Source organism: Phoenix dactylifera, chromosome 10 (genome assembly GCF_051530095.1).
Source record: "Phoenix dactylifera cultivar Ajwa chromosome 10, Ajwa_hap1_PhDact_Kaust_v1.1, whole genome shotgun sequence".
NCBI classification, from domain to species: Eukaryota; Viridiplantae; Streptophyta; class Magnoliopsida; order Arecales; family Arecaceae; genus Phoenix; species Phoenix dactylifera.
In genome coordinates this window covers 25,061,837-25,076,526 of record NC_143199.1, presented here as the reverse complement: position 1 = coordinate 25,076,526, position 14,690 = coordinate 25,061,837, and the positions used below count along the sequence as shown (strand labels likewise).

The 14,690-nt window shown below is 38.4% G+C and overlaps 2 protein-coding genes across 3 annotated transcripts; both read left to right on the top strand.

Annotated features, from left to right (window-relative positions):
- The first annotated feature begins 3,571 nt into the window (after nucleotides 1-3,571).
- Nucleotides 3,572-5,716, top strand: LOC103717403 (uncharacterized protein At4g22758-like). The gene is made up of 2 exons (XM_008805776.4): nucleotides 3,572-4,056; nucleotides 4,369-5,716. The coding sequence occupies exons 1-2, from the start codon at nucleotides 3,705-3,707 to the stop codon at nucleotides 4,512-4,514; spliced, it is 498 nt and encodes a 165-aa protein (XP_008803998.1). The 5' UTR covers nucleotides 3,572-3,704; the 3' UTR covers nucleotides 4,515-5,716.
- A 2,804-nt stretch (nucleotides 5,717-8,520) lies between these two features.
- On the top strand, nucleotides 8,521-12,722 carry LOC120109467 (protein cornichon homolog 1-like). 2 transcript variants are annotated; one of them, XM_039123228.2, is made up of 4 exons: nucleotides 8,521-8,682; nucleotides 11,049-11,230; nucleotides 12,138-12,234; nucleotides 12,342-12,722. In XM_039123228.2, exons 1-4 carry the CDS (start codon nucleotides 8,617-8,619, stop codon nucleotides 12,366-12,368), a joined length of 372 nt encoding a protein of 123 aa, XP_038979156.2. In that variant the 5' UTR covers nucleotides 8,521-8,616; the 3' UTR covers nucleotides 12,369-12,722. The 2 variants fall into 2 exon arrangements, with proteins under 2 accessions (XP_038979156.2, XP_038979155.2); XM_039123227.2 differs by having other exon boundaries at nucleotides 12,138-12,260.
- Nucleotides 12,723-14,690: the final 1,968 nt, after the last annotated feature.

Below are 14,690 nucleotides of genomic sequence, written 5' to 3'. Positions count from 1 at the left end.
TAATGGTTAGATGGATCACGGTGAGTGCTAGTAGTAATGAGAGAGGGTGGGAAATTGGAAATGGGTGAATGCTGGTAGCGGCGAGAGGGTAGGGAAATGGAAGCAGGCACGTGAGTGTGACCAAAGGAACTGGAAAAAGAGCATCTTTTGCATAAACAAAGGCGGCCCAATATATTTAGGGGTCTATGATGAGCTCACTAAAAAAAAAAAGTCGTTTTTAAAAAAATTATATTTTTTTTAATAAATGTAAAATATTTTAAAAAATTATTTAAAAATAATTCATATGTTGTAGAGATGGCGTTTCTAATGGTATGTTGTAGACAATCCATACTTAAAAACTAAATTTGTTTTTTCAAGAATGGCAATAAGAGAGAAATTTTGAGACAAGGTATGGGAGGTTGGCATTAGGTGACAATCAACCAAAATTAATACAGACCCACAGGTCACACATATAGAGACCATGCAGACTCTGAAACAACAGTTTCAAAAGTTATCTGACTTCCTTGATCCAGCCTTTAGATAATCAATATTTATAAATTTGATTCCAATCATAACAAAACTTCAGCATTTGATCATAATTCATAACAACCGGCAATATCTGTAGCTCTTTTTTTTCTATTGTTATGTTTTACAACTGGCTGATCTCATGTCGATGCCTTCAACTAGGAGGAAAAAAAATTGTCAGGAATTAAGTCCTCCTAATGCACTCACTAATCAGCTTTTTCTGGAGGGAGAAGGGGAAAAAATCTTCCTCGAAGCGTCAAAATCGCAGCTTGAGCTTCCTTTTGACCCAGATGAGCATATATTGACACTGTGACAATAGAACGAACACATTACAAACAACAATTTTTCCTCTACTCCACGAGCTCCCACAAACTGCAATGCTAAAATTGCCGTCCATTCTACAGAGTAATCGCCGGTTTGTCCCAAAATTTCAAATAAAAAAAGGAAGAAAATTCATGCACACGACCGCTACCGAGCAAAGCGACGTGCTCCAATGTTCTCATCGGATGACTAATCGATTAGCAACATAAAAAGATGAGGGATAAAAGGAGGAATTTCTTGACAGACCAAAGAGGAGGAAGCAGGACCTTCTTCTCCATGGACTGCACGAAGTACTCCACCGGCACCATGAATCACTGCTGCTCTTCCTCCCCTTCTATCTCCACCTTTGTTCCCACGAACCCTTTGGGCGGCTTTTACTGTAGCTCTGCGGACTGCGGTGGGCTTTTCTTTGAGCTGGCCCTGTGATAAGGATTTGCAAAGTTACAAGCCAATGTAAATATAATATAAAAAAAATTCTATTATATATAGGAATTTAACCAACGTAGTTTCACATATTTCTTTTTACTATTTCTTGATCTTTTTATATAACCATTCTTTACTAAAATTTTACAAAATGGCACTTTACTTATATGAGTTTAGAATGTCCAATCCTTCTTTTCTTTTTTTTTTTTTCGGATGGGCAATATTGTAGGTTTTTATTTTATGCACACAAACAATTTTTTTGCCATATGGTAAAAAAAGAACGACATAGCTCACAAATTTTGTTGCCAAACATAGGGGCTACTTGGCTGTAGAGTTGCCAAATCAATAGTCGTTCAAGTAAATTTTTTGTGTGTGCATGATGGGCGCCCGAAGTATTTTATTTTTTAATTTTTTTTTCTATCTTTTCTTTCCTCTCGATGTATACAGCAAGGGGTAGCCCTCTCTTGATGGTAAATTTGATTTACAATTTAATATTTTTTATGTCCAAACTCGAGCTATGATCGGCACTATTTAATACCCCCATCCTTAATCTCCATTAAAGATGGGATTTGATCTTAAATAAATTTGGCACACAAATCAAAAATTTTATTAACACAATGAGTCAGCAGATTCCGCTCTTATTATTTTCTCCCTATTTTTTTTTTATTTCTTCCTTTTCCAAACCGTGGCTGCAAATGATTACTTTGGGCATCATCTGCCAAATTTGGAATTATATATTATTAAAGTAATAACTATGATGGCAGCTATAATGCTATTGTTGTGGATCAAATCTGGCCCGAGGATGACCATGGCGATGGAGCCGATGAAGCATTTGGTGCTGAAAAGAGGAAGACCGGAGCCATCTCCCGCGCGACGGCTGTGGACTTGCATAAAGCCTCACCGATTTTCACAGTGAGGGCCCTCCGACGATCAAGTTAGAGTGGGTGAATTTGGTCGCGACCAAAAGTCCCTTAAAAATTACCTGACCGAGCTATTTATAGCCTCGGTGGAGTGGCCCATGTAACGGAGGTACTGTCAGTCCCCATTATGAGGGGGTGTGGCTCTGAGCCGGATGGCGTGTAGCTCAGGCAGGCTGATGATGTCCGGTACAACCCGTTCTTAAGAACGGTAGGATGTTGACAGTCACGGCAGAGTATGACCGGAGTAGTAAAAGTGACGTCTGACTACTGTTGGCAGGTTATGGAGACATGACACGGCAGTGTGGTGGAGTACGGCCACGTAGGTGGGCGTAGGGCCGCATATGGATGTGGTCGTTGATGAGGCCAAGCTCGTTAAGTAGTCGCATCATGCGTTTGGCGAGGTCGGCCTGATGGAGAATGAGAGTAGCTTGGTTTTACAGGTTCCGAGGTGTACTCGAGGGAGCGCTCTGAGCTCGAGGGTCAGAACGTATGCTGTGTATTGCTGAGGTTGGCGCTTGTCTAGAGGCACTCCGAACTTGGTCTGGGGAATCGACGAATGTCTAGAGTTGGTAGAGGTTTAGGCAGAGTTTCGAGGACGAGTTGGCTCTGGATCGAGATGAAGATTCAGTCATTCATCGTCAGTATTTACTGGGCCAAAACTGTGCAGCCTTTTAGTCGTGGGCTGGACGATCCATTTTTCTCTCTATCAGCTATAATAAACATTGACGACCTTATATTTTGCTACTTTCTACCAAGATTTTAATAATAATCGTTCTCTATTATAATGGACCGTACTAAAATTATTTTCGGCTGATATAATGGCTATAACTACTATCATTTGCCTCAAGATATAAATAATAAATGCGATCATTGTTTGCATAATAGCAGTTTAATGGAACTAATCAAGCCAATCTCGTGAATTACACTAATCCTCCCTTGGTTTCTCTTTGCTTTATATTATACACTATAACGTTTTCATATCCAACGGACGGTCATGATTACAGTCTGAAAAAATGAAAATAATTTGGAGGAGCAAGTTAGTTTATAGTATCCTTCTCCAGTCCGATTTTGAGTCCGTTTAATTCGTTACGTTCGATTTCCACGTGTCCGCATCTGGCAGAGAAATTATTGGCCCGATCGATCAAATAATTTTTCCACCTTGAGAGCTCACAACTGGGGGCACTACATTCACTGGTTCATCGACACGTGTCACTTTCAATAGAAATCCCCTGGCCCTTAGCATGACCCAGGGTGGCAATTCCCGTAGTTTTATAGAAACCAAGGGTTATTCAAATAGAATTCGACCACCTCGAAAACTTTGGCAACCGTGCCTTCGAGAACGCGTACCCTCCCACCCCACCCTTATAAGTACGCGAAGCCGTCGCTCGCCCCTCCCCAAGCCATGCCAAACCCTAGAGCCGGATTTCCCACTGGGAACCTAGCCCTAACCCCAATCCCAAGCCCCGCCTTCGATTCCACTTCCTCTCCTCGCTCTCGCGTCGGCGGCGGCCGCTTCTGCCCGATCCTGGAGCCGCCATGAAGTCCCGGGGCCTCGCGGCCGCGCGGCGATCCGCTTCCTTCCACGGCCTGGCGCAGGGGGCCTCCGACCGGGCAACGCCGATCCAGCTACCGGAGAACCACCGGAATCTCCCTCGGCGGCCGGAGATCAACGGAGGGGTGGCGGGGCAGCGGCTGACGAAGGTTTTGCTGAACCTGACGATCGAGGGGAGCGTGGGGCCGGTGCTCTTGGTGATGTCGCTGGAGAACACGGTGGCGGATATCGTCCGGGCGGCGGTGGAGACATACGCCAAGCAGGGCCGCCGACCGCTGCTCCCCCACACCGATCCCAAGGCTTTCAACCTCCACTACTCCCAGTATAGCCTAGAGAGTACGCTTTCCCTTCTCCTCTCTCTCTCTCTCTCTGTGACCCGCGCTAGGGTTTCCATCGCCTTCGTCTCTCTCCTCCATGGCTTCAGAATTTTATTTTAGTTTCCGAAATTGCCCCCGACGTTTTCAAATTTCCTTCTTAATTTCTCCGACGAACGCATAGAAATTTTCATGCGGGTAATGCACTGCCCCTCCAAGGCTCCAACTCTCTTGACAACCCGCATCGGAATTTCTATGCGGTCGTTCGGATGGAAGGATTAGCACGGAAGGTTGGCATGTGGTGAGTGTTTGATCTTTGGATGGTTTTTATTAGTTTTGAATCCGGAGGAGAAACTGATCGCCTTGGGATCTCGGAACTTCTTCTTGTACTCGAAGCCCTCGAAGCCGGCAAACATGGTGGTGGGACGCCAGAATTATGGAGCCAAGGAGGTGCCGGCGGCTGCCGTGAAGTCGCGTTGATTTTAGAATTTTTGAGTCGTGGAATATCGAATTTGACACGGAATTTCCGAATTTGTCTCTGGATCCATTCTTGAATTTTGGAATAATGTTAGGTCTTCCTATTTGTTTTTGGTGGAAGAAGTCTATATTTTAATAAGATAGCATGCTCTATCAGATGAACCAATTCAATGGTTCTCCCCACACCTCTTTGTATTCAAACTATTCAAGATCAAAATATGAATGAGAATTCGTTATGTTATCCACCATACACTTGCCTTGGACTCGTCTATTGGATTTGATCCATCTAATAATTTTTCCAAAGAGAGAGAGAAGCATGTACTCTTATGAGAAGGAGAGAGAATTGAGGTGTATCTTGTGATTTACCAACAGATTTGCAACAACCCCCTTCTATCACGTTGGCAAGGGAACTTAGGAGGATTTGAATGAGGCTAGCATGCATGGTTTTAAGATGGATGTTTGTTTGGAAAAATCTATGCAAGGATGGCAGTTGGTTAGGTTAGTTTGAATTCATATCGGGTCAAGTATGGACAATAATGTATAAAAATATTAACCCATATCAAACCTGACCCAAATGATCTATTTGATCCTTAATCTAATCTATTTTGCAAGACTCGATTGTCAATGGACCTAGCCTAACAATCCAATACTTTTAATTCTTATCATCTCTTTTTCTAAATTGATTAAAATAATAAGTATTATAAAAGATTTATTATTCAAAAAAAAATTATCCAAGATCATCATTTGATCCAGACTAAAATATTCCGACCTGGATAGAATTCTAGTCGCGTGATCGGAGCCAGCTTAAAGCTCTAATTCACATCTAACCTATTTAGAGTTTGGGTTAAAAATTATGATCCATATTTGATGGATAATGAAAAAAAAAATCTTATCTAAACTTGACCCAGATAAGATCAGGTCTGCTTAAGTTTTTGGCCCCCTCAATTTTGAGGCTCGAGTTACATTTTTTGCACAAAAGAATGATTGATCTTCTTTCACAATATTGACCATTGGATTATGCCCTATACAGATCTCAAAGCACTTCGAGCTTTTTCAATCATCTGCTTGTATAATTCTCGAAGCGACTATTGCACGATCCAATGGTAGATTTGTGGGAAGAAATATAAATCTTTTTTTCGCATAAAAGGTAAACCCCATCTTTCAATTTTTGGTACCCTTGTGGACCATATCAACTACTTCGACTTCTAGGCCCAGGGAGCACTAAATTGGCTTGAACTTAGTGGAGCACGGGTCTTATCATCTTTATGTGCTTGATGATCGATGCAATAAAAAAAAATGAATTAAGGTCCAATATAGCTCGATGTCATTAGTCCTATGTTGTATTTTTTTACCATGTTCTAAAAAATAGCTTTATAACATTGTAATGGATTTAGCATCATTGTGCAAATATAATAGCAATCATTTGACCTTTCCTCAAAATAAAAACAATATTTTTGACAATAAATTTACATGTCAATTTAGAAGATAATACTCTTTGAATAATGACACAACAAGACATCATTGTTTTTCACAATTATTGTTAATTATTATCTATAATAGGTATTATGGGTCATGATGGCTATGATTAAAAATCCTATGATAGGTTGGAGTAACAACTTTTTTGTTTTTTTGTTTTTTTTTAATGCTCAATAACATTGTAAAAATATATAATGGCCAATAACATTATTGAAACATGCGAATTTTCTTTAAAAACTTCAAGATTATTGAACTCAACCATCAAAATTATCTCTCTCTTACAAATTTTATTACAGGGATTGAGAGAAGTTTACAAAAGTTTTAATATATAGCAGTCCTCAAGATCTTAGCTTAATGCCAACCCTTCAAGTTAGTGACAAATTCCTAGCCAAGCCATCATCACAGATCTCACAAGACATGTAAAAGGCCAAATGGTTGTTAGAGATGCTTTCTTGTACTTCCATAAGTTTCTCTAGATTTAGAGGGCGAGGTCTAAACGCAGATGCGCAAAATGTTAATGGTGGCATGGGACATTGCGGACTTTGAGTGACAAGGTTTAGGAAGATAAATAGCAGATTTATTTCCACCAAAATAAAGAAAAGGCTAAATTACAAAGTGAGATGAACCATCTTAGAATGAAATTGGGCTTGTCCAAGTAATCATACCCTCTATTTAAATGGCATTTTGAGTGTTTCAAGCCAAGCCCAACAAATTAAGGTAAGCCTAAGTCTACCTTTTAGCTCATTCTGTGAATAGAAAGAGCCTGATTCCAATCATACATGAGCCTCTCACAAATAGCTTATTTGTTTGATGCCGTCGTCTAAACAATGTCTTTTGAGAAATATGGTGAAAATGAGAATCAGATTATTGAGCTACCAGTCGTTAGACTTAATTCCAAGAATCTTAAGCATATATGAATATGTTTCCAACTCTAAAATTTATGCCCATATTTCATAAAATGTTATGTGAACCCTTACAAGACTCGAGCAATATACCTGGTGGACAATGGCCATGTCCAATGTAAATAGACAAAGATGAATTAGATTTGAGATATATATAATTTTATGGTACATGGACATGGACAAGAGCTGATTGTGCAATTGCCAAGCAAGAAGCAATGCCTGCTTATAAAATCATTGTATACTGGAGGTATTATCTATTTAGCCAAAAGAGATCAAAGGAAACCTAATCTTTGTCCAACGACTTCACCCATCCTTGACATTTTCAAATAACTAATGCATTTCACTTTGATCAATATCATCTCTATCAAGGAGTACTGTAACTTATAAACCTATCCTTGATGGTTTTACTGGTATGCACGCTCATAGAAACCCGCATGAAGAGGGGAGGGTCGAGAATAAGTGAGTGAGTGAGTGAAAGAGAGAGCCTTTGAGCGAAATATTAAATGTACAGTTCCTTGTCTTATGGTTGATGTAGCATTTTGTCATGGTGGAAAAGACTGAATGGCAGGAGCCAGGAACAACACAAAAGATTGAGAACAGGAGAGGAGTGAAAGATTAGGAGTTCCTTTGTGGTAGGTGACTTAATTGACTAGATGTAGGGCCAGCATAGCCATGTTGACCGACACCCATTGCTTTAGAATATTTGGGAGCTCGTGAGAGAGTTTGCTTCCTTTTAGGTCATTTATGTTTATCGAGAGCCGAACAATGCTACTAATTGGTTGCTCTCTATATTACGCACCACTCAGAAGAGTTCTTTTAGAAGAGTGTGTTTCTTCTTTTTTCTGTTAATTTTTTCTTTTTGACCTTTCTGGATGTCCTCATGCACATTTGGTGTGAGTTACCGCCGTACCAAAAAAAAGAGAAAAAATTGAGAAGTTCCTTTGACTCTGCATCATGCCCATTAGTATAAATTTCTTCGCTAAACCATATTGTAGGATGAATTGGGTTAGGCAAATCCAACCAAGAGACAACCTAAACAATAAAGACTTTTGTCCAGTTCATTAGAGCTCTCTCTCTCTCTCTCTCTCTCTCACACACTATATATATATATATATATATATATTCGAGAACTACGGCAAGAAAATTCTTGGCCAAAATTCGGATGGAAGTGGGATATGAACTCACATACTTGATACCAAAACATCAAAGACTTTATAAATTGCACACTAGTTAACATCCACAGCTCTCCAACCATACTTGTTTTAGAGCAGGCTATGTTATTATGAGATTAGAGCATGCACATTGTTCATCTTAATTACATTAAATTCTTATTACATTACACATTGGTGAAGCAAAATCTATTGGAAAACTAATATTTGATACTCCCACTTCAAGCAACACTCCCATCGACACATTTCACAACCCAACGTGGGGCTGCATGATTTGGTGCCGATGTATCATCGAAAAGGGTATGCAGTTGGGTGCATTTATGGTATGTATACATTAAGTAAATATTCTTTTCTTTCTTGTGCTGGACTTGAGTTAAAAGATCAAAATCCCTCTTTTACCAAAAAAAAAAAAAAGATCAAAATCCCTCACCGCCCTGGTCCCAGCATGGGACGGGAGCCTTCCCCACAATATAATTAGAATCCCACGCCTTCTCACCGGAAGGCGTCCACGTTCCGGTGGCAGCGCGGGGGGCGAGCATTGGGGGTTGGCGGGGCGGGATGGTTTTCGTTTGGATCACCGCCTTCTTCCTCCTCATCGCCCTCATCGTTCTCATCATCTACCAGGTAACTTCTCCCGTCTAATCGAGGCATCGAGCCCAAAAATCCAAGCTTTATTCGTTTTCTCTCAAACCCTTGGATAAAAATCGAAACTTTATGTCCTCTCGAGCTCGCGAAGCAAAAATCGAACTTTTTACGAGATGCTGATCCCCTTTTCCCTCTCGTCCGTTCTTAATATTTGCTGTTTTTAGATCATCGGTTGACTTTATGGTTGTTTTGCTAACGGAATTTTTTTTTTATAATTTATCTCAATGGAACAAAATTTGAAGCCTGCATAAGGTTTTTAGATGATAGAATACTTGCTAGTTCTCTTGTCTGGTGAATGGGCGGAAGATGAGTAGGTTATTGATCTGCTCTTGGCTGGAGTTTTAAAGCAGGGTGGTAGTTTGTTCTATTCGAATAAGATGACAAGCCGTGCTGTGGTTCGGGGGCTTTTACCTGAGGGGAAAAATAGTGAAGTTGATTTCAGCGTTGGAGCTAATAAAGCTCTGAGTTTGGATGGCTTCCTCCTTTGATGTTTTGTGCTTTTGTTTGGTGGGATAGTAAGAATGACTCTTTAATCATCTTTAGAGGGTGGTATGAAGGTATGGTGCTACTTGATGGAATGGACTACTCTTTTATTGTTCGAAATGTGAAAAAGAAGGGCTTGGAAAAATTGGAGTCTTTGGGCCTGTTAGTTTAAGCAATAGTGTGGTAAAGGTTGTACATTGAGTTCTTATCGGTTGGCTTTAGTTTGAGGGCTTGTGATTTGGTTGAGACTTTCCCTCTGTTTTGGATTGCTATCTAGTTTGGGCAAGCTTATATGCTTATGTATTAACAGAAGCAGGGGAATGATGTAGATTTTAAAAAATTGAAAAATTTGAACAGTGTCTATTTGTTTGAGGCCTTGGGGGATATAGAGGATTTTGACTTTGAGAAGAAGTGAATTATTTGCTTGCAACATGTTTTTTCAACTTTATGGCAATCTATCCTACCTTATGCTGTACTTATGTACACTTTATTTGTCACATCTGAGTAGTGTAACTGGTCCAGTTATTGGCATATGAGAAGTCATAAAAGTCATTACCATGTGGGAAGCATCATGTTGGTTCTTTTTATAGCTCAAACTCTATGCGGCACATATTCAAAATGAGTGATATTCATCAATTTCTTGTGCTTTTTTTCTCTCTTTCTTTGGATTTGTTCAGGTTAATTAGGGTTTGGTTTTTTTTTTTCCTCCGCTTGTCATAGTAGCGGCTAAATCATATTATAATCTGCTGACGAGCATGTGCATACATATATATGCACAAAGAAGGTAAACTTATTTGTATATTGGAATCACTGAGAGTGCGTTCTTTCATTGATGTTCTTCACTCTGGAATTGCAATTCTTCATCTGGTTCAGAACAATGAGAAAATTTGTCAACAAATATGCTTTTGTCATGGTCGATCTCTTTCTAGGAATCCTTCATTTACGATGTCTTATTGTTCACCTCATCAATAAGTAACCACACTAGGGGGATGAAGGCGGTATTAACAAGATTATCACAAGGGGGTCAAGAAAAAATATAACAATCAAGTGTAAAATGGATGCCATCCTTTAAGGAATAAATATGAGATATTAGCTTTGTTTCAAAGGATTTTTTTTCAAAAAATAATTATATTGGTTCTGGAGGGTTGCTTCCAGGCATTTGTTTTGATGCAACTTAGTCTGAAGTGAGGAACTTGGGTTCCCACTTAACCGAAAACTCCAAACTTGAATTCCGCATGGGGGCACCAAGGTCAAGTCCCATGTGGATGAGAAGGGCACTAAGTACTGCCTTTTGAATGCACTGCCACTCACTATCACCTTACAAATGGATCATATAAGAAATATCTAATAAATGAAATGATATTTTTAATGGCAATACCTTTTTTTTTTATAACTTCACATGAATCAATTTCATCCAAAACAAAAGGCAAGCTTAAGTTGTGGGGACTTGAGTTCTTAGGACTCAAGTTCAAGCACTTCTAATACTTACATGAAAACAAACACAACCAGGGTCACAGGATTGTTTATAATAGACCCAGATATTTGTTGATGTCCTCATATTCATTGCAATAGTTGGCATTTTGGTGGCAATACACTGATTCAGTGCTTCCATGTACTTACTATCTTATATTAAATCAAACATTAGGAAATATGACCCTGAAGGTTTCACATTTTGTGTGAAGTGAAAGATATTGATTTTTGCCTATGGACAAAATTAGTGGCTTCTACAGAATCATATGTTTGTTGAATGACTAAACATGCTTTGCTGACCTTCTGATATCTCCTGCAAACATTTTTTTCCCTGAATTTAAGTTTGTATACTATACAGCTTGTATTTTGACTCTGAAATTATGTTTTTGCAGCTCATGTGCTTGGCAGACCTAGAGTTTGACTATATTAACCCTTATGATTCAGCTTCACGGATAAATAAAGTGGTTCTACCAGAATTTGCCCTACAAGGAGTCTTATGTCTGCTCTTCCTCCTGTCTGGCCATTGGTTATTGTTTTTGTTTTGTGCTCCTATCGTTTACTACAATGTGAGACTGTAAGTCTTTTTTCCCATACCTTGCACCAGTACAGGCATGCTTATAGTCATTAAAAGAAGATAGAGAGATCCAATAAATCAAGGTTCATGTTTACATAGGGAAAAATTTTGCGCTTCTTTTACGCTGAAAGTCAGTTTGGTTTCGTACACCTTGATGCAATAATGAAGATTTGAGTGACAGGGCATATCAGCTAGAGTTGATATCAATTTTTATCTGTTACTTTGAGGATCTTCGCTTTTGCAGGCACTTGAGGATCTTCTTCTTCTTCTTTTTTTTTAAGGCACATGGATTATTTTTTTTAAGATTTGATTTGACCTTGTCTCTAATTATGTTCTTCGTTTCTTGTCAGTCGTCTGTCACTGAATTCACAGACTTCTGAATAAAACATGGAGACTTCAGAATTTAGACTATGTATTGTGCAGAACTTACTCGGTAGATGCCTCCTGTTTATTTGACAGAAATTTCAAATAGATGATCTGTTTTTGTGCAGTTTGGCATCTTGTGGAGCTAAAAGGATAGTACTGTTCAACTTTGAATTAATTCCATGATGGAGTAAGCCACAAATTAAAAGATTGCATATGTGTTAAACCATCATATCCTTATAATGATTAAGATGTTTTATGAACAGGAAATTGTATACCAAATGGCTTACAAAAGTTGCCACCAATAATTAATGAATAAAGGCAACCATACAAACTGAAATTGTATATTAGAGATGACATATTTTTATCAGGACTTTGTTCTTTTTAATGTCAAGATAAGATACATTTGCCAACAAATGAAGTTATAACATGCAGTTGATTTCTATCTTCTGGCCAAAAGGTTCTCAGTACTTTTTTTCAGAATTAGGCACCAAAATTGACTCTGAAATGAACAAGCAGCTCTTTTTTTTGGGATTCCCCCCAGGTATCAGCAGGAGCAGCATCTGGTGGATGTGACCGAGATATTTAATCAACTCGACACGGAAAAGAAACGTCGCCTTTTTAAGCTGATCAGTGTTGTTGTAATTCTCTTTTTATCTTTATTCTGGTAAATGGCACACCACAAGTCTGGATTTAGATAATTTGTGGGGCAAGTTGGGCTAATTAATGTGATTTCTTGTGCATGCAGGATGATTTGGAGCATGCTGGAGGATGATGAGTAGTCCATCGAAACCCAGTATCTATGGAGTGTTTTACTTGCATGAAACATTAAATTGCCAATTAACCGATGTCAACCGATGTCCTTAATAGCTGCTGGAGCCACATCAGGGCATTTGCTGGTGATCCGGCAACAAGCTCCTGGAAGTGTGCATCGAACTCAAATTGGGTTGTCATGCTCTATTTTGTTATGCTTCCATGTAAATACAAGATTCTTATCTGTTTGATTGTCCATCAATTTCACCTGAATGGTTGTTAAAAAGGGTGACTACTTGTTTACATTCACGAAGATCTTTGTAGTTGTATGATACTTAATATTTATGTTATTGATAAAATTCTGAGTGTTGATTTAGAGCTTTTCAAGCAAGTCCAGTTCCCTTCCAGTTTATCGGTTAGAGATTCATTTGTCGCACGATGTCCTTGTGGTAGTGGTGAATAGAAGGAACTCCTTGGCAGGTTAGGTCATTTTTTCTCTCTTAACCTACATGTATTTTTATGTGATTGTTTGGGTTACCAAAAGTTCAGTGTGAGAGTTTGGCTGGCCCTTGGCACAAGGAAAGCTGAAAACCAGAAAAAAGTCATTCTTCCTGTGGATGTACTTTCTATTTCACCTATCATGGTGTAATATCACCAACCAATGCACTCCTTTCACCAGAAAAATCATTCTAGCCTCTTTGGTTAATGCTTTTAAGAAGACATTAATAGCCTCCTGGCTTAAACTAAATAAAGAACAGCATGTTAAGTTGTCATAGTACTTACATCAGCATGAACAACCATTTTTGATGGAATAAATACTCTGTTTCTTACCAGATTATCATTTATTCCTCAATGTTCTCTTTGAAGTAGTTATAAAGGAAAATCCAAGTGACGGATGGTCCACCCTTTTATATACCAAGAAAAGAAAAATCGAAGAAAAAGAGAAGTCTACACATCATGAATGGTTATTTGAACAATACAAGTGTAATGGAGATTGCAGCACCCTCTTCTGCTCTAACAAATTAAAAAGCTTTCATTAGATGAACGCTCTCTTCAAGTATTATTTGATTTTCCTATAATTTCTTTCTTGATTTAACATTAGTTTACCCATGCCTAAGACAGAGACCACACCCCCCACCTTCTACAACTCCCCTCCCCAAATAAATCACCAACAAGAAAAGAAAAGAAAATCTTTTGCTTCAAATCACTGGGAAGAGAATCTTCTTTTCTTCATCTCATTAAAGCATTTTATTCTATAATACCAAAAGTAATCATATACCATAACCATATGAATTTCCAACTTTTAACCAAAGAATTTTAGGAAGTTTTAGGTCGCTGGACCACTTGGAGCCAAAGAAATTTAGAAGATTTTAGGTTACCAGACCAGTCGGTTAACAATTACAACTATGTTTGCTTTTAGCATATTTTTTGCATGCATAGCTACAGTATTCTCCAAATTATTAAATAAATTAAGTTATTCATGATTTTTCTCTTGACCGAAAGATGTTCTGAATTATTCTCCAAAAATGAATTAATCCAGATTCTTCCAAATTATTCTCAAATTGTACATGAATTTTATAATTTAGTCGTAAAGTATTCATGACCAATTAAATACTTATATAATATCACCAATTTATAATACTGCTTACGATTGTTCGAGATGATATTTTTGCCTCTTGTTTGAATAAGCAACTCAAAAATATTTTAAAAGATCTATATTTTTAAATTTTATTATTTTTCTATTCTTTATTTGCTATTTTTCTGAAATTTTGACGATTTTTTTAAAGAAATTCTTAATTTGGAATGATTATTCATGTATGACAAACTTGTGACTATGGTTGCTTAGAAATAGGAAGTATCGTGACCCAGCAATTACAACTTAACATCAAAAAAAAAAAAAAAAAATTTTGCATCATTTTATGGCCGCCTATGCATTCTGATGGGAAACTGAAATCAAACAAAAGAGATGTAGTCGGATCTTTTTTACTTCTATAGGATTCAGGTTGGGTCACTCCCAAGTTATTTCTGGATATCTATAAATATAGGCCTAATTTAGCATATAATCCGCTAATCTTATTTGTTATACTGGCTGAACCCACGAATTCTATATGATTTTGCACTCAATCATCCAAACAGGCCCTTACTGAATTCTCAAACCTGCTGGGATCGAGGCTGAGGTGCAGGCCCAGGCTAAACCAACCATTGTTGGAGAAAAATCTTGGAAATGCCATAGCTCCTATCGAGTGTGACACCTACGAACACATCTCAGTGAGAACTTTCCATATAGCTAATTCGAGTGGAGGTCTTCATCCATTTCAAGTAACGACATAGGTTATATGTCTAT